This window comes from Hylobates moloch, unplaced genomic scaffold (genome assembly GCF_009828535.3).
Source record: "Hylobates moloch isolate HMO894 unplaced genomic scaffold, HMol_V3 SCAFFOLD_4, whole genome shotgun sequence".
In the NCBI taxonomy this organism is placed as follows: Eukaryota; Metazoa; Chordata; class Mammalia; order Primates; family Hylobatidae; genus Hylobates; species Hylobates moloch.
This window is the reverse complement of record NW_026652279.1, coordinates 130,960,996-130,981,938: the sequence shown is the minus strand read 5'-3', so window position 1 is coordinate 130,981,938 and position 20,943 is coordinate 130,960,996. Positions and strand designations below refer to the sequence as shown.

Below are 20,943 nucleotides of genomic sequence, written 5' to 3'. Positions count from 1 at the left end.
TGAACATAAAGTCTGAAGGGTGGGGAAGGGTCAAACAAAGCTCTCTAGGTATGAGGCACTTTCTGTTTTCGCTTGTACAGTTCGACAGTCCTAGCCATGGCTCATGATTTATTGTGTTCCTGGAAAGTTCCGTGATGACTGAACTCTTTCCTTTCACCAGCACCTTAAATAGGCTCAGGGTTCATTTAGCACTGAGTATGATCATTGTTTCCCTGTGGAATGTCTTAGACTTCTTCAAAGCAAATACCTAAAATTATTTTATTTGTGTTAGATATATTTATAAGACATTGAAATAAAAATCATTTTTCTGCAGCTTATGAGATAACATTTTATTATTCATGGCTTTCATTTTGTCAGGCACAAAACTTGAAAGGCAAGATATGAAACTGTCGTTTATTCTCTAAGGACTGTCACTTCTAATAGGAATCAATTTTGTTTTATAGATTCAAATTCTGTGAGTTTGTTTTTTAGCACAAGATCCAGTAGGAAAACAAAATTTTGAGATATTATGAAATAAGATGAAGTACATGAAATTTTGTCACTTTATCATGAATGTGAGAATGTTTTCATAACTATGATAGCCCAAGGATATAGTTTTAGGAGAGTTAGTACTTTTTCTTTGGTCTATAATATGTTTAAACTTATTTTTCTTTAAGTATTTATTCAATATTGCCTTCTATTTTGCAGCAGACTCTATGACTAGATGAAAGGTATAGATGTGATTGCTATGCTTGGTACAGCTCCTATTTTCTTGCCTTTGAATTATGTGGTTTTTTTTTTTGTTAATGCAGTATTACTCTTACTTAAGGAATAGCTTATGATGTAGGTCTTTTCTTATTTCTAGACACAAACTGTATAGTAGGGTGTTGCTATAATTTATATTTCTTAAATGATATTTTAGAAGGTTGTCTGTAATGCAAGTTTTTATAATGTAAATGTTTTCTGACTTTTACTATAAAATTAGAGTGTGTGTCATTTATGTAATAAAAGTAGGTCATCCAGCAAGAATAAATTCATGTATCTTGTTTTGTTTACTTATGATAGTATTGTAAAAGTTATTTATAATGTCAAGCAGCTTCTATGCATGCAATATAGTGCAGAGAATCATGACAAGGATTCCAGACAAGAGGGTATTTTTCTTGACACATTAGGTAATTTTTACAGAAAGACGACAGTTTTTTTAAAAAGACACGAAAATTGATTCTATTTTTTTGTTTGAGAGATTGCAAAAACACTGCAAAATCTAGATATTTGAATGATGCATCCTATTTTTATGAAGCAATACTTTCAGAAGATTATTTGAAATACATTTAGCATCGTAATTTATGTATTATTGCAAACATTTCAAATAAAATCATATAATACTCTTGGAAAGCTGCAATTTGAAGAGTGTGCACACAGGATTAAAACACTCAACAGTGCTTTGATGTGGCTAAACATATGACTATTTTGATCATGTGGTTCAATGTATGAAACCATCAACAAGTAAATTATGGTGTATTATAGTAACAAATTTAATGGTTATTTACAATGAATAATATTTAAACAAATGTATTTATTCATATATATATATATATTTTTTTCCTAACCAAAATGAACTTGTTAATAAAGCCAATAGAACTTTAGAAGAGTATGTGAAAGAAAATAATGTTTTCAAACAGGTAACTTAAGGGAAAATATTTATTCCAATTAAAAGTGCATGACATTTCTGGCAGCTGGAATGCTCTAACAAATGTATTGTCAAAAGCTCTAGCTATAAATGGCTAAATTATTCTGATTTTTCATATTGGTAAATTCTGAAAAGTGAGATTATCCTATACAATTCCTGGTCATGTTTGGTCCTAAAGCTACTGGCTTGTCATATAGCACATCAGTTATTATTTAATCACAAAGAAAACTGACAAGGTTACAAGGAGATAGGGCATACCTGCAAAGTGACCACCTAGCTGACAGAGTTATCAACGAAAGAACACATTGCCTGTAGAAAAGTCTTATGCTCTGTACCTTTTATCCTAAAATTTGTATATGCATAAACCAGAACACTGGAAATGTTATATTCATTTGGATAGCATAGAACAGGATTTTAAAAACTTGTTATTTAGTTTGTTCTCTTATATGATAGAAGTATATTATTATCTCCAGTTTACCTAATTAGGTTATAAAGCAACTTATTAATGTTTTTCTATTTCTTGCAAAGAGATATTGTCCTGTATGTATTATAGTAAAGTATTATGTTATAGTTTACTACATTCAACAAGGCAAACCTCAAATATTGACTTTTTAAGATCTATTTTTCTTTCAAAAATCTACATCTCTGAGCCCACAGGATCTTGAAGCAGTAATATTAGAAATGAGAATTTAAAACAGAAATAGAGTATTCCATTGTCACTCCACTTAATTATGTTTTACCTTGATACTCCACATGATTTCAAGATATTTTGTTCATTACCTTCATAGAAATATTCATGTTAGTATTAAATTTTATCATCATTTTCCAAAGAGCAAGTGCTAGTATAAGTTATAGAAAGACAGTATCTCATTTTTTCTGTGTTTATAAAATGTACTTGAAATTTTGCCAGGTATATAGAAACAGTGTACATGAAATAAAATAATAGATACTTGCAATTTCAACTACAGAATATGGTTTCATATTTAAGTTGAAATTGCTCACAGAGTAAACAATACCAAAAACTAGCTAACTTTTATTTCTGCTAAATTTTTTGCATAATATAAATAGTTGAAACGTATTTTTGTAACACTAAAAGGTACAGCAGAATGACAAAGTGGGTAAGTTTTCATTCTGTTTGATTTTCTTCTCTGAGAAGTACATTCATTGAATTTGCAATTTATTTGTAACTATTATTGGTGAAATGTGTTCAGTGTTGAATTCCTATAAGACAACAAAATATGTTTTGTAATAAGCAAGGAGACTTTATTACACCTATTCCACTATGAAAGAATACTGCCTATACAAAGCCTTGGTGTATCCTCTATAAGTCACAAGAAGATATTTATGATTCCAGTGCTTGGCCTGGGTTATTTTAAAGCAGTCTTTGCACTGTGGTAAAATGGTGGGGCTTATGTACAGTTTATATCATAATAGCTTAGGATTAGTGTGCACAGCAAGGTTAGGCTCTTGAAGCAAGTGTCGAAGGTCAAGTTCTAGTCTTGCTAGCTATTTTTGTGGGTTCACAGATGTCTCATCCTGTGGGAGCAAATATTTCCTGGATCAAATACTTATTTTTTTTTAGTTTTCACCATAAATTGACATAGGAACAAAGAAGCATGTCCTGTACCAGTTCCAAGATGTGTGCTAAGAAAACAGAAATTTCTTTTGTACGTATGAAGTGAAGGGATTTAGATTTCTGGTTCTTATATACTGCGATGTTTGTTGTCTTAAAAAATAAATAAAAAACCCAGAAGAAAAACCTTATTGCTTGAATCAAATTACTCAGAAAATGAACATTTTATAACAAACTGGCAATAGGAAGCTGGGTAGTACTCATAATAAAATTATGATCAAATTGCACCTAGTAGGATCTGTTATGGGCTGATATTTCTGTCCTACCCAAACTCACATGTGGTTGTCCTAACCCCCCCAGTAATGCTATTAGGAGGTAGGGCCTTTAAAGGTAATTAGGTTTAGATGAAGTCATTAGTGTTGTCAGAGATGAAATGCAAACACAGGCTATGGTGTTTATAAGCAAGAAACTGTTACAAGTAATAATTTAAAAATATACAACAATAGGTTACAGTGGTTATAGTTTGTCAAAATGAGTAGGAGTAGGCCAAAGTTACATTTTACACAATATTTTATTCATGAAAAGGAAGATAGTATTTGAATACAGAATACCTTGGTCATTTTATTAAATACAAGACACATTTTAATTTAATTTTATTTTATTCTTATTTATTTTTATTTGCCAAGTCATATATTGAAACAAATAATTCATAATATATTTTTACGTGTATATCTATGGACATTGAACATTGTATTTTTTTTTAATTTATTACTTTAAAATATTATAAACCTAGGCACATAGAGTTGACCTTTCAATACTTTATTTTTATAGAATTTATTTTTTCTTTTATAATTATCCATTATTTATAAAATTTGATATAATCCTTATATGTCTTTGCATGTATTTGTAACGTTTTCTTAGAAATTGAAGTTATTCACAAATTATCATTAATTAATCAATAACATTAGTCTATTGCCTTAAAGTTGTCCAAGTAAATGTAAATGATGAGTTAATAGGTGCAGCACACCAACATGGCCCATGTGTACATATGTAACAAACCTGCACGTTGTGCACATGTACCCTGGAACTTAAAGTATATTAAAAAAAAAGTATAAGCTAACACAGTAAGCCTTTTTTGATTTGTAGCTGTACAAGAATTCACAAGATTAAACCTCGGTAGAAGATACCACTTATTGAAATTTCATTTAATCAATCTTGTACTTTGGCCATCCTAAATCATTTTTAAAATTACTTATATAACTTACTGTACCACTAACATATAATTTTTAAGTGTAAAATATGAGAAATTAAACCCAAGTCGTATTTATGTAAAAATACTTTGCTAAAATTATTTTTACATGGTACTCAAGTCAAGAAGGCCTAGGGTTACTTGCAAGCTAAAATTAATCCACCCTAATTAGTTAAAAGAGTCATCAAAATACTAGGGATAGCATATAAACTCGTTTTAATGTAAATTATTCTCTGCATTCATATGCCAAAATTTAAAGATATTTGAATCTATGTCATGAATCTACTTTTCTAAAACCTAAGCTGTTTCCAAACTCTGAGATTCACTTTTTTATTCTGTTATAGTTTTGCAGAAAGAAACATGAAAAAGGAGTACATTTCTAATTTTTTTTCTGTTTTTTTGTTTTTTGCTTATTTGTACAAATTTATGAAGTACATGAGAAATTTTGTTACATGCATATAGTGTGTTGTGATCAAGGCAGGGTATTTGGAGTGTCTGTCACCCAAGAACAATACATTTTTGTTAGGTATAGTCACTCTACTCTACTATCATACATTGAATTTAATCCTTCTTACTGAGAGTTTTACCCTTTAACTCAGTTTGCTTCCTTGTCCTCCATATCTCCCACTCACCCTTTACAGTCTCTGTTATCTGTCTTTCAACTCTCTACCTCCATATAATGAATTTTCTTAGCTCCCACATAAAAGTGAGAACATGTGATATTTGTCTTTTAGTGCCTGGCTTATTTCACTTAAGATAATGACCTCCAGTTCCATACATGTTGCTATAAACGGCATGATTTTATTCTTTCTTATGGCAAAGTAGCATTCTATTGTGTATATATACCACATTTTCTTTATTCATTAACCCATTGATGGACACGTAGGTTGATTCCATATCTTTGCTATTATAAATAGTGCTGCAATAAACATGTGAATGCAAGTATCCTTTGATATACTGATTTCTTTTCCTTTGGGTAGATATCCAGTAGTAGAATTGCTGGATCAAATGGTAATTCTACTTTTAGTTTTTTGGGAAATCTCCACATTGTTTTCCATAGTGGCTTTACTAGTTTACCTTCCAACAAACACTATGTAAGTTCCGTTTTCTCCTCGTTCACACCATCATGTTATTTTTTGTCTTTTTAAATAGTCATTCTGACTGGGATAAGATAGTATTTCATTATGGTTTTGATTTATATTTCTCTGATGATTAATGATATTGAGCATTTTAGCACATACCTGTTGGGCCATTTGTATATTTTCTTTTGAGAAATACCTAGTCATGTCCTTCGCCCACTTTTTAATGGGATTAGTTTTTTCTTGTTGAGTTGTTTTTTGTTTCCTGTACATTCTGCGTATTTGTCCTCTGTTGGATAAATAATTTGCTAATATTTCCCCCATTAAGCAGATTGTCTTTTCACTGTGTTGATTTTTTTCCTTTGTTGTGCAGAAGCTTTTTAATTTGATATAGTCCCATTTGTCTTTTTATTGTTGTTGCCTGTGCTTTTGATGTCTTAGTCATAAATCCTTTGCTTAGACCACTATTTATGAAAACTTTCCCTAGGTTTTCTTCTAGTGTTTTTATATTAATAGTTTTGCAACTTACATTTGTGCTTTTAATTCATTTTGAGTTGATTTTTGTATATGGTGACAGGAGTCTAGTTTCATTCTTCTGCATGTGGCTATCCAATTTTCTCAGCACCATTTATTGAAGACGGTGTCCTTTCCCAAGTGTAAGTTCTTGTTGACTTTCTCAAAGATCAGTTAGCAGTAAATATGTGGCTTTATTTCTGGCCCCTCTATTCTGTTCCATTGGCCTATATATCTATCTTTAGAGAAATACCGTGCTGCTTGGGTTAAGTCAGGTAATGTGATACCTCCAGTTTTGTTCTTTTTGATCAGGATTGCTTTGACATTTGGGCTCTTTTTTGGTTTGATATTTTATATATATTTTAGAATTGTTTTATCCAATTCTGTGAAAAAATGAATTTGGTAATTTGAAAGTGGTTGTGTTGAGCCTATAGAATGATTTGAGCAATGCGGTCATTTTAATGATATTAATTCTTCTGATCTGTGAGCATGGGATTTTTTTTATTTGTTTGTGTTATCTTCAATTTCTTTCATTAGTGTTTTGTAATTTTCCCTGTAGAGATCTTTCACTTCCTTAGTTACATTTATTTCTAGTTTTATTTTTAGTCATTGTAAATAAAATGGACTACTTGATTCTTTTTCTCAACTAGATTGTTATTGGCATATAGAAACAAGAAACACTACTGACTTTCATATATTGATTTCATGTCCTGCAACTTTATTTATCAAACCTACCAGTTTTTTGTTGAGTCTTTTGGTTGTTCTAGATATAAGACTATATAATCAGTAAAGAGGAGAAACTTGACTGGATGGATGCCTTGATTGGATGGCTTTTATTTCTTTCTCTTGCCTGATTGTTCTGACTAAGACTGCCAATACTATGTTGAATATGAGAGGTGATATTTAAGGGGAAAAGTTTAAAGATTTTTATTTTTTATTTGTAATGTTTTAACTATTTATCTAGTTAAGCTATTCCTAATATGTGTTCCAAATGAAAGAATAGTATCTTTATGATCAACTAATCCCAAATGTTCCCAAAAGAGATGAAAAGGAGAGAAGAAAAATGAGAATTCATGAGAGCCAGCTTTACATATACATAAATTTAGTACTGTAGAGGTTAATTATTTTTCTTCTGTGGCAATGAAAAGAGTCAGATACAAGAAACTATATATTTGACACACAGATGATCAAGAGTCATTGTAGATAGATAGAAACATAAAGTTTATGAACATCACTGGGCCCTTGTTAGAAATAGTCCCTTTGGTGAATAAAAACAAAAAATTTTACTAAAAATAGTAGTCCTTTCAAAACTTTCCATTGGAGATCTTCTATACATATATATATATAAAAGTTAATGTTCAAAATAAAAGTGGGTAGAAAGGCAGCTAAGGTGTTAGTATACAACAAAAGGAAACTGAGCTAATTCAGATTAAAACTGTTCTGGGCCAGGCACAGTGGCTCACACCTGTAATCCCAGCAATCTGGGAGACAGAGACAGGTGGATCACCTGAGGTCAGAAGTTCGAGACTAGCCTGGCCGACATGGTGAAACTCTGTCTCTACTAAAAATACAAAAATAAGCTGGGCATGGTGGTGCATACCTGTAATCCCAACTACTCAGGAGACTGAGGCAGGAGAATTGCTTGAACCCAGGAGGCAGAGGTTGCAGTGAGCCGAGATCACACTACTGCACTCCAGCCTGGGTGACGGAGTGAGACTCTGTCTGGAAAAAAAATTATACTGTGTATCTTATGTGTTTCTATACTCTTTATGGCACCTCTAATAGTTTTATATATTAGGTAGGCTTAAACATTTTAATTAAAGTCATAATTATAGTGTTTAATTAGTCACATGCTACCATTTTTATTCATTCAATGAACATTTGTGTACAGATGTGGTACAATATTTTTATCAATGTACAAGAAAAGATCAGTGAGTAAATGCCAATTTTCTACTTATTTATTTTCTAAATCTATGGGACACGTTTTATTGTCACTCAAAGCTAAACAGGATCCATTAAAAAAGAAAAGGAGAGACTGAAAGAATCAAGGAGAAAAATAATCTAAAGAGCGAGAGAGAAAGAGGAAAATAAAAGATACTTTGGATGTGTACAAATAAATGTACACAAAATAATTTGCAGAGACAATAACCTATTATAGCAAAAAAATAGACACAATATACTTTAAAACTACTAGTCTCACTCTATTGGTCTCTTGGGTGCTGAATTTTGGTATAAAATTTTCACTATTGGAAACTATTACTTTGCCTGATACACAACTTTTAAATTCCTTATATAATTAAAGAGATGTTATGAGGAAATTTTTTTCATCTTTATTGAGTTATTTTGAATTTAAAAGAGATTTAAACTATATTTGAAACATTTTAAATTAAATATATGAACACTTATGATAAGCTTGTAATGGCTTAATTTGTTGAAGTCTATTTTCAACAAATTAAATGTCTTTCACCTGACATGTTTATGGCCAACACAAGTTAACTATACTTGATTTTCAGACAGCTTTCATAAAAAGAAAATGAATGGAAAAGCTGATCACTATAAGTGTTTTTTTTACTCTGTGTGGTAAAATGATAAATAATATTGAATCAGAAATAATATCCATTCTGTCTCTGTTGAAAGCCATTCATTTTACACATTTTTATTTGTTACTGTAATGAATTCTTACTACACCTTGCATCCTGCTCAATATAAGGATAATATCACAGACATTCAACTTCTAATTTTAAGGAATGACATAATGTTCATCTCTTTGAAAACATTATTAACAGCTATTGTGTATTATTCACAGATATTGGCTGACCTAGAAAATCATGCATTATTTAAGAATGATCTGGAATGTCAAAAGCTGATTCTAGAAGCAATGAAATACCATCTATTGCCAGAAAGAAGAACTTTAATGCAAAGTCCGAGAACTAAACCCAGAAAATCTACAGTTGGAACTTTGTATGCTGTAGGAGGAATGGATAACAACAAAGGTATATAATTTTGGATTTATATAACTATACATCCTGTGTTATACCGTGATGCAGCTTTAATATTGTATTGGTTATACCACAAAAAATTACATAAACTCGGCTTTAATTATTGTAATTTAAGATTAAGGGAGAAATTAAATATCTCTTTAATTGTAGCTGCTTTCTGCTTCTTATTCATCTTTAAGTTCCTTATTCATTTCTTGTGCATTATGTACAAGAGTTCATATAAAATAAAAAAGAGATTTGAGTCACTTAACACAAGCCAAACAATTTGTTGGATATACTGAGAATGCTATTTCAATGCTAAGAAATGTGAAATGCAAGGCAAATTCTTGCTGGGATCTCAATTATGAAAAGAATCTCTGTCTTTGAGAAGTTGAGAATCTCATGTAGAAGCCAGATAAATAAATAGACAATTATAAAGAAGTATAAGAATGGTGAAAGTTATAATTTATAAGTTTAATTGTGTTTACTAATTTAGTCCTTCAAAAGAAAATGAATCATTTGTTTAAAAACTAAACATACGCATTTGAGGATTTTATTCCTACGTTTTTAGAGTTATTGGAAAAATCTCCAAAAATTTGTCCTCTTCAGATTTTCTTATGTCTGTCTTAATTTTCATGAATAAGTACACAAGAAAAATAATACACAAAAAGTGTAATTTTCATATGTTTGTTTCTAATAAATGATATAATTAACCATAAGATATTTCAAGTATTTATTAAAAAAGCTGGAACTGGCAATAATAGAATATGACCAAATATCCAACATCTTTTTAAAAATTGTTATTAAGATAAATCAGAACAAAAAAAAAAACTTATTTCAATCACTGTGAACTGAGATTTCAAAATTGTAGCTGAAGGGAAAAAACTTATGTAATCAATAGAGAATGACACATTCTCATTTGTTGTCTGTCAAAAAGATATCCTATGGCTGTTAGATGGTTTTCATAGTTTATTTTTAGAAAAGAGCAACTCCTGTAAATATGAAAATGCAGAAGCCTAAAGAAATGAGATTTATTTTACAAGTACATAGCAAATCAAGAGAATAAAAGGGCAAAATGTTTGTCATCACATGGATGAATATAGGCACTCATAAAAGAGAATATTGGTCCTGGGAGAAGGTACTAAAGCTTCGAATACACTATTATTGAAGTAGGAAAGCCTTAGAAACGTCCTTAAAACACAATATAATATCTTCCATCTGGGATAGTTTCTTTCCCAAAAGACAGAATCCGGATAGTGATTTTGATATTTACTTCAAAAAATATGATAGATATATATATATACACACACACACACATATATATGTATATATATACATATATATAGAGAGAGATGTATGTCTATATATATAGCATAACTATATATCTATACATATTATTTATATAGAAATATACCTATTTATTATTGTATTCAATTTCCTCTCTCAGACATTACATAGCTAGGTACCTAAGTATAGGTATATTTAGACTTACTAACATTCTTGAAGTTGTTACTTTTGTTGCTTGTAGTCATTACTTACATTGTATGTGTGAAATTGTGTTATTAAATTTTTGAAAGACATTTCAGCCGAGCGCGGTGGCTCACGCTTGTAATCCCAGCACTTTGGGAGGCCGAGGCGGGCGGATCACGAGGTCAGGAGATCGAGACCACGGTGAAACCCCGTCTCTACTAAAAATACAAAAAATTAGCCGGGCGTGATGGCGGGCGCCTGTAGTCCCAGCTACTCGGAGAGGCTGAGGCAGGAGAATGGCGTGAACCCGGGAGGCGGAGCTTGCAGTGAGCCGAGACTGCGCCACTGCACTCCAGCCTGGGTGACAGAGCGAGACTCCGTCTCAAGGAAAAAAAAAAAAAAGACATTTCAAATTGCTTTCTAATTATTATTCACATGGAAATGTCACAGTTTACTTGAGCTTAACCCTATTATTGAACACTTTGCTGGGATTCAATTATTTTTTATATAAATAATACCACCATTAGCACCCACATTCATAAAAGTTTATCCTAATCTCTGAGTATTTCCTTAAATATACACCTAGATGAAAAATTAGTGGGTGGGAAAGAAAAGCCGTTGTGATATATAAGCTTATTTATTTTTCGAAAATATATAAGAATTTATAATATTACCAAGTTATACAGAGTGCCAGTTTTACTGTCTTGTCAAAAAACTTTTGTCTTAAAAATCCTTTTTATATGAGTAAGTTTTAACATAACAAAATATAAAGAATCGTATAATCAATCCCCAAGTGTTCGTCATTACATTTATATTTCCCTTCTTAGTAGTGAAATTGAAATTTTTGTATTTTAATTTTTTATGCATTTAATCACATATATAATAATGAATACTGATATATTAATACCTCTCTTCTAATTCTTGCATTTTTTTTTTGCAGTTTCTTGAGCATAGTTTGGTCAGTAGTAACAGCCTATGGTACAATCTTGTCATTTTCTTTATTTTAAAGGAAATAATGTTAATACTTCAGAAGTCTGCTGTAAATATCTAGTAGGTAGCATAACACACCTGGCAATGTTTGAAAGAATGATGGATATTGTATAAGAAAATATATAGATGCTTTGAATAACATTAAGTTTTCTAAGACTTAATTTACTTTATTTTACGCAGACACTTAGAGTAAGAGAAAATTGCCTTCTTCCAAACAAGAATTGGATGATTTGAGACTAAGAGTTAGCGTTTGTGAGGACTGCCTTACTCTTGTTTGGCTTTCAATAGCTTTGCCTAGTTCTGAGATAAATCTATGCCTTACAACTGTTTATAAGCTAAGTTTAGCATCTTAGCTTCCATTTTCTGCCTGGATTTCTGCCTCTTGCTGTGTACATCTTCGAAATCAGCAAATACCCAGAGAAGACAAGCGTGTTGCCCTGCCATTCTCTTTTCTGAGGGACAGGAGTCTCAGGTCTTGACTGCCTTGATTGCCCTGAGCTGCAATTTGTGTCTTTTCGGCCCCATCAGACTGCCCAGAGGCCTCAGCCCACATGTATTGCAAGGTCTCTAAGCCTAGAGCTGCTTGTGAATCAATCATTTCTAAAGGCAAAAATGGCAAAGAATGTCAGGCTCATTTCCATTCACATCCCCTCTTTCTGGGACTTCAGGCTTTTAAGTGTCAGCTGTATTTTTTAGTCTCTAATGTCTTAAAACAGCTAAATTTTGTACTATGAACTAAAGCTTTATAGTTACTCATGTGGGAACAGTTTGTCTGACACAAACTACTCCATCATGTCTAAAAGAAGCCCCTGTGTATTTGTAATTTTGAGGTTGTCTATTTCTGAAACTTCTTGAATTTTTTCAGATTTATATATTTATTTATGAATTTTAATGTTTCTACTTCACTTTTTTTTTTCATTCTGTCCGTTATTTCTTAACAATTACACATTTTATTTTATATCCTGTGGCTAATAATTTCAACATCTAAAAGATTGGGGTCTAAATCTGTTGTTTGTTGTTTCTGACAACTCTCACTCATGTTAGTTTGATTCCTTCTGTGTTAGGTAATATTATTTTAAAGTCATGAATAATTTTCTTTACTCTCTGGGACTTCTTAGGGGCCTAAATTTTGCAGATGCCTTCCTCTAATGAGCCTGAATCTGCTTCAACCCAGAACCAAAGGCATCACTAACTTAGAGCCATCCCAGCCCCCTTTAACCATCCAGGCTTAATGCAGCATCTCTGGTTCCTTGTTCTCCCACCTTGTGTTTGGCCCAAGGCAGATGCTCCAGATCTTATTGTTGGAAACCTCTGTCCACAAGAGATGCTGGCTTTTGTATTCCTTTAGCTCTCTCCCTCGTTTCACCTCGCTGTTCCTTCAGCCATTTGACTATGCCCTTGAAAATTTCTCTTATTTTCATGTAAGATGAGAAATGCAAATAATTTTTTTTGTAATTTGCCCAGGTGGGGTGGTATTAGAATTAGAGGGCATTTCAGCCTGAGTCTTCTATTCTCCAACAGTCAGAAGCATCCTATTTCTCTTTTATTCTAAAGTTTTCTCCATAGATTATTTCACTTGATTTATGTCCTATAATTTTCGAAACATAGGTATTTTGTCTATTACTAAACCATTAACACTCTGAAATTTTTCAAACATTTTGGATATTTCTATGGTAGACTCATTGACATTGTCATAGTCAATTAATTTTGGAGTATTCACAAATTTAATAGTACTATTTTCAGTTATAACTTCTACATCTCTAAAATGCAAATAATAATCCCACCTCAAATTTTAACTTATATCACGTATTAAATTAGAACATCTCTAATTACAATGTAAATGACTATTCGTTAACAATTTGATCAAATCCCACACTTCTAATAGTGAGTGTAAATCAAAATCTGGAACCTGAACAGGAATTGATACATGCCTTAGAACTGAGGGATTATTAACAAATATTCAAAACTACAAGTACAAATTACTGAATACTCATTTGTTCTCCTGTTATACATTCTCTTTTTCAAATGATAGACAACTTGGCAACAGAAACTTTCTAATTTTAGAAACACTTACTATTAATTGTGATAACATTTGTTATCAATTGTAGACTTTCAGTAAACTTCTACTAAATTTAAATTGCAACTAATTTAACTGATCTAAATGCATATCCAAAATGGACAAGTCTCACATGTATTTATGAATTATAAATTCACTTTGAAGTATAATATACTATTTATCAATGTAAACTTTGTGTTAATATGAAATTCACCTTTGTAATATTTTGAAGATGTGAAAAGCAAAATGTAATTAGAAGATTGTTGTTACCTACACAACTCTTCCCATAGGACCCTTCAAGCAGAAAACAATTTTATGGATCTAGGATACTTTTCCTCATTAACTGATTATTTTTAAGTAATAGATATTACATCAATGACATAAATACATACATATATGTATTTAACTAATTGTAATTTCATTTTTTCTCCCCCCCCATTTATGTACTTGTTTATTTATTTTTATTTCAATAGGTTTGTGGGAAACAGGTGTGTTTGGTTTACATAGATAAGTTCTTTAGTGATGATTTCTGAGATTTTGGTGCACCCATCACCTGAGCAGTGTACACTGTACCCAATGTGTAGTCTTTTGTCCCTCAACCCCCACCCTTTCATCCCTCCCAAGTCCCCAAAGTCCATTGTATTGTCCTTATGACTTTGTGTCCTCATAGCTTAGCTCCCACTTATAAATGAGAACATATGATGTTAGGTTTTCCATTGCTGGGTTACTTCACTGGGAGTAATGGTGTTTAACTCCATCCAGGTTGCTGCAAATGCCATTATTTAGTTGTTTTTTGTTGCTGAGTAGTATTCCATGACATGTATGTGTGTGTGTAGCTATCTATCTATCTATCTATCTATCTATCTATCTATCTATCTATCTGTGTGTTTGTATGTGTATATATATATGTGTATATATATGTGTGTGTGTATATATATGTGTATATATGTGTGTGTGTGTGTGTGTGTGTGTGTATATATCCAGAACTACAAGTGTATATATATACCATTATTTCTTTATCCACTCATTGATTGATGGGCATTTGGGCCAGTTCCATATTTTTGCAATTGCAAATTGTATTGCTATAAACACACATATGTGCAAATATCTTTTTCATATAATGACTTCTTTCCATCTAGGTAGATATCCAGTATTGGGATTGCTGGATACAATGGTGGATCTAGTTTTATTTTTTAAAGAATCTCCATACTGTTTTTTATATAGTGGTCGTACTAGTTTACATTCCCACCAGCAGTGTAAAAGTGTTCCCTTTTTCACCACATCCTTGTCAACATCTATTTTTTTTTATTTTTTGATAATGGCCATTCTTGGAGGAGTAAACTGGTATCGCATTGTGGTTTTGATTTGCATTTCCCTGATCATTAGTGATGTGGAGCATTTTTTCATATGTTTGTTGGCCATTTATTTATATTCTTTTGAGAATTGTCTGTTCATGTCCTTATCCCACTTTTTGATGGGATTATTTATTTTTTCTGGCTGATATGTTTGAGTTCTTTGTAGGTTCTGGACATTTGTCTTTATCAGATGCATAGTTTGTGAAGATTTTCTCCCACTCTGTGGGTTGTCTGTTTACTCTGCTGATTATTTCCTTTGGTGTGCAGAAACTTATTGAGTTTAATTAAGTCCTATCTATTTATCTTTTTTGTTGTTGTTGCATTTGCTTTGGAGCTCTTGGTCATAAAGTCTTTGCCTAAGACAATGTTTAGAATAATTTTTCTGAAGCTATCTTCTACATTTTTAGTGACTAGGTCTTAGATTTAAGTCTTTGATTCATATTGAGTTGATTTTTGTATAAAGTGAGAGATGAGGATCCAGTTTTTTGCCATGTGGCTTGCCAATTATCCCAACGAAATTTGTTGAATAGGGTGTCCTTTCCCCACTCTATGTTTTTGTTTCCTTTGTCAAAGATCAGTTGGCTTTCTTTCTGGGTTTGGCTTTCTTTCTGGGTTTTCTATTCTGTTCTATTTGTCTGTGTGCCTATTTTTATACCAGTACCATGCTGTCTTGGTGGCTATAGTCTTATCATATAGTTTGAAGTTGGGTGATGTGATGCCTCTAGATTTGTTGTTGTTTAGTCTCACTTTGGCTAGGCAGGCTCTTTTTTGATTCCATGTGAGGTTTAGAATTTTTTTTAAGTTCTATGAAGAATGACAATATTTTGATGGGAATTGCATTGAATTTTTAGATTGCTTTTGGCAGTATGATTATTTTCCCAATGATTCTACCCATCCATGAACATGGGATGTGTTTCCATTTGTTTATGTCATCAATGATTTTTTTTCAGCAGTGTTTTGTAGTTTTCCATGCAGAGTCTTTCACCTCCTTGCTTAGGTATATTCCTAAATATATTATACTATTTTTTGGCAGCTATTTTAAAAAGAGTTGATTTCTTGATTTAGTTCTCAGCTTGGTCGCTGTTGGTGTATAATGGTGCTACTGATTTGTGCACATTGATTTTGTATCCTGAAACTTTACTGAATTCTTTTATCAGATCTAGGAGCTTTTTGCATGAGTTTATAGAGTATTCTAGGTATACAATCATGTCATCAGTGAAGAGCGACAGTTTGACTTCCTTTTTACCAATTTTGATGCCCTTTATTTCTTTCTTTTGTACGATTGTTCTGGCTAGGATGTCCAGCATCATGTTGAATAGAAGTGGTAAAAGTGGGCATCCTTGCCTTGTTCCACTTCTCAGGGGGAATGCTTTCAACTTTTCCTCATCCAGTATAATGTTGACTGTGGGTTTGTCATAGATGGCTTTTATGTCCCCTCTATGCCAGTTTTGCTGAGGGTTTTAATCATAAAGGGATGTTGGATTTTGTTAAATGCTTTTTCTGCATCTCTTGGGATGATGATGTGATTTTTGTTTTTAATTCTGTTTATGTTGTGTAGCACATCTATTGACTTACATATTTGAAACCATCCATGCATCCCTGGTGGATTATCTTTTCGATATACTGTTGGATTCAGTTAGCTAGTATTTTGCTGAGGATTTTTGCATATATGTGTATTAGGGATATTTGTCTGTAGTTTTCTTTTTTGTTATGTCCTTTCCTGGTTTTGGTATTAGGGTGATAGCAGTTTCATAGAATGATTTACAGATGATTCTCTCCTTCTCTATCTTTTGGAATAGTTTCAATAGAATTGGTACCAATTCTTCTTTGAATATATGATATAATTCAGCTGTGAATCCACTGGGTCCTGGAATTCTGTTTTCTTGACACTTTTTTTATTACCATTTCAATCTTGCTCCTTGTTATTGGTCTATTAAGAGTTTCTATTTCTTCCTGGTTTAATATAGGACAGTGGTATATTTCCAGGAATTTATCCAAATCTGCTAGCTTTTCTAGCTTGTGCGTGTAAAGGTGATCAGAGTAGTCCTGTCTGACCTTTTCTATTTTTGTGTTATCAGTTGTAATATCTCCTGTTTCATTTCTAATTGAGCCTATTTGGATCTTATCTCTTCTTTTCTTGGTTAATCTCACTAATGGTTTATGAGTTATGTTTATCTTTTCAAAGAACCAGCTTTTTGTTTTACATATCTATTGTATTTTCTTTTTCAATTTTATTTAGTTTTTCTCTGATCTTTGTCATTTTTTTTTTCCTTCTGCTGGGGTTTGTGTTTGGTTTGTTCTTGTTTCTTTAGCTCCTTGAAGTGTGACCTTTGATGGTCTGTTTGTGCTCTTTAGACTTTTTGATATAGGCATTTATTGCTATGAACTTTCCTTTTTCATTGATTTTGCTGTATCCCAAAAGTTTTAATAAGTTGTGTCACTATTATCATTCAGTTTATATAATTTTTAAAATTTCTATCTTAACTTCACTGTTGAACCAACAATCATTCAGGATCAGATTACTTAATTTCCGTGTATGTGCATGATTTTGAGGGTTTCTTTTGGAGTAGATTTCCAATTTTATTCCACTGTGGTCTGAGAGAGTACTTGATATAATTTCAATTTTCTTAAATTTGATAAGACTTGTTTTGTGGGTTACCATACAGTCTATCTTGGAGAATGTTCCATGTGCTGATGAATAGAATGTATATTCTGCAGCTGTTGGGTAGAATGTTCTCTAAATATCTGTTAAGTCCATTTGTTCCAGGGTATAGTTTAAGTTCATTGTTTCTTTGTTGACTTTCTGTCTTGATGACTGTCTAGTGCTGTCAGTGGAGTGTTAAAGTTCCCCACAATTATTGTGTTGCCATCTATATCATTTCTTAGGTCTAGTAGTAATTGTTTTATAAATTTGTGAGCTCCAGTGTTAGGTGCATATATATTTAAGATTGTGATATTTTCCTGGTGCACAAGTCCTTTTATCATTATTTAATGTCCCTCTTTACCTTTTTAAACTGTCATTGCTTTAAAGTCTGTTTGTCTGATATAAGAATAGCTACTCCTATTCACTTTTGGTGTCTATTTGCATGGAATATCTTTTTCCACCCATTTACCTTAAGTTTATATGAGTCTTTATGTGTTAAGTGAGTCTCTTGAAGATAGAAGATACTTGGTTGGTGAATTATTATCCATTCTGTATTTTTTATGTGGGGCATTTAGGCCATTTACATTCAATGTTAATATTGAGATGTGAGGTACTATTCTTTTCATCATGCTAGTTTTTGCCTGAATACCTTCTTTTTTTTTTTCCACTGTATTATTGTTTTATAAGCCGGGTGAAATTTATGCTTTAAGGAGGTTCTATTCTGGTGCATTTTGAGGTTTTGTTTCAAGATTTAGAACTCCTTTTAGCAGTTCTTGTAGTGCTGGCTTGGCAGTGCCAAATTCTCTCAGCATTTCTTTGTCTAAATATTATTATATCTTTTCTTCATTTATGAAGCTTAGTTTCACTGGTTACAAAATTCTTGGCCGATAATTGTTTTGTTTAAGGAGGCTTAAGATAGGACCCCAATAGTTTCTAGCTTGTAGGGTTTCTGTTGAGACATCTGATGTTAATTTGATAGATTTTTCTTCATCGGTTATCTGATGCTTTGCCTCACAGCTCTTTAATTGTTTTACCTTGTTTTTCACCTTTCTCTGGTGCCTTGTTGAGTAGCTTAATAACCAACCTTCTGAATTCTTTTTCTGGAAATTCAGAGATTTCTTCTTGGTTTGGATCCATTGTTGGTGAGCTAGTGTGATCTTCTGATGGTGTTGTAGCTCCTTGCTTTGTCATATTACTAGAATTGTTTTTCTGCTTCCTTCTTATTTGGATAGACTATGTCAGAGGAAAGATCTGGGGCTCGAGGGCTGCGTTCAGATTATTTTGTCCTGCACAATGATTCCTTGATATGGTGCTCTCCTCCTTCCCCTTGGGATGGAGCTTCCTGAGAGCTGGACTGCAGTGATTGTTTTTGCTCTTCTAAGTCTAGCCACCCAGCAGAGCTACTGTACTCTGGGGTGGTACTGGGGAGTGTCTGTGGAGTCCTGTAATGTGATCTGTCTTCAGGTCTCTCAGACATACACACCAGCACCTGCTCCAGCGGAGGTAGTAGGGGACTGAAGTGAATTGTGTGAGGGTCCTTGGTTGTAGTTGTGTTTAGTGTGCTGGTTTCCTCAAATGCTGGTTGTGCTAGCAGTTTCTTGGCCTCCAGCCAGGAGGTGGCACTTTCAAGAGCATCAGCTGATACAAGCTTGCCCTAAGATTTCTTGGATAAGTATACTTTGGGTTTCTCAGGCAATGGGCAAGGCCTTAGAGCTCCTAAGAGATTATATCTTTCATTTCGACTACCAAAGCAGGTAGAGAAAGGCTTGGTGGGTGCAGGGTTAGGCATATCTGAGCTCAGACTCTCCTTGGGCAGGGCTTGCTGTGGCCACTGTGGGGGATGGAGGTGTGGTTCTCCCCAGGGGGATTATGGCTGCTTCTGCTGCCTCATACAGGTTGCCAGGGAAGTGGTGGAAAGCTGACAATGACAGGCCTCACCCAGGTCCTACACAGCCAGCAAGGCCAGCCTTATTCCCATCTTGCCCCACCATCAGCATGGAGTTTATATCCAGGCAGCTGATAAGCAGGGCTGAGATCTTGCCGCAGGCTACAAACCTCCCTGCTGAGAAAGCCAGCAAGGTTTTTAGGCCTCATCCCTCCCCACTTGCTTTAGCCTCTGTGTTCCTATGGCCTGTACTTCCCATTTGCACTCCGCCCTGGATTGTACCCAGGAATATTGGTGTTCAGTCAAAATTATTAGAAAGTTCAGCTGGAGGTTTCCTTCTCCCTGTGGTCCTTTCCCAATTCCACTGGCTGCTTTCCCCAAGAACCCCTGTGAGATGAAGTTAGAAATGGTTTCTCTGGATACCGAGAGTGCCTACAGGGCTCATCCTACTTCTTCTATTTTTATATTTCACTTGGCTCTCTACATTTGTTTCAGCTCTAGATAAAGTTAAATACTTCCTTTGTGATCTGGATCTTCAGGTTCCCTCAGTCAGGTGAGCGTATGTGCTTGGAGGCGGACTTTCCCCTCTTGCATTTTGGGCACTCAGTTTTCTAGCTATTCACGGAGTGTGCTGTGGCAAGCCACTTCTTTCAAATGGTCTGTGAATTCCTTTGGTTTTCCTGCTATGTTCCTGCATTAGTTCTTCGAGCAAAAATTCATTATGTTTTTTCTGCTGTTCTGTCCATCCAAGTGGGAGCTGCAAGTTAGTCCTGTATCCTATCTGCCATTTTCACATCAACGACATATATTATAAATACCTCCTTCCAAACACCACCATATACAAAATTTTATTTACTTCCAACAACAAACTTATCTTGCGAGTGTTTTCCAAGCTCATTTTGAATTTGAAGAGATTAAGAAACTTTCTTAGTTTCTACCATTTAGTAAGTAGAGTTTTAATCTAGGATTGTCTGTAATTCCAAAATTTGTATTATTTCTTCTGCTCTTTTGCTCACATTTAACCTGTTAATGATGAGATGTGCTAAGAATAACTTTTTTTTTTGAGACAGGGTCTTGATCTGTCACCAGGCTGGAGTGCAGTGGCACGATCTTGGCTCACTGCAAACTCCGACTCCCGGGGTTCAAGAGATTCCCCTGCCTCAGCCTCCCGAGTAGCTGGGATTACAGCCACGCACCACCACACCCAGCTAATTTTTGTATTTTTAGTAGAGACGGGGTTTCACCATGTTGGCAAGGATGGTCTCTATCTCCTGACCTCGTGATCCGCCCGCCTTGGCTTCCCAAAGGGCTGGGCTTACAGGCGTGAGCCACCATGCCCTGACACTAAGAATGACTTTTTTAAAAGGCCCCCTAATACTTGACATACATTAATTCTTATTATATTATTTTTATTTAAAATTTTACTGAAGATTAGAATCAGTTCTCAAGTGCAGTGTGTGAAGGAAAAAATCTCAGGCCAGC

General features: G+C 33.5%; 1 protein-coding gene across 1 annotated transcript in view; it reads left to right on the top strand.

Moving 5' to 3' along the window:
• KLHL1 (kelch like family member 1) overlaps window positions 1-20,943 on the top strand; it is a 402,603-nt gene that overhangs the window by 250,940 nt on the left and 130,720 nt on the right. The window contains exon 5 of the mRNA XM_032151000.2: window positions 8,890-9,076. Coding sequence (XP_032006891.1) covers window positions 8,890-9,076 — 187 coding nt within the window. The remainder of the gene's footprint in view (window positions 1-8,889; window positions 9,077-20,943) is intronic.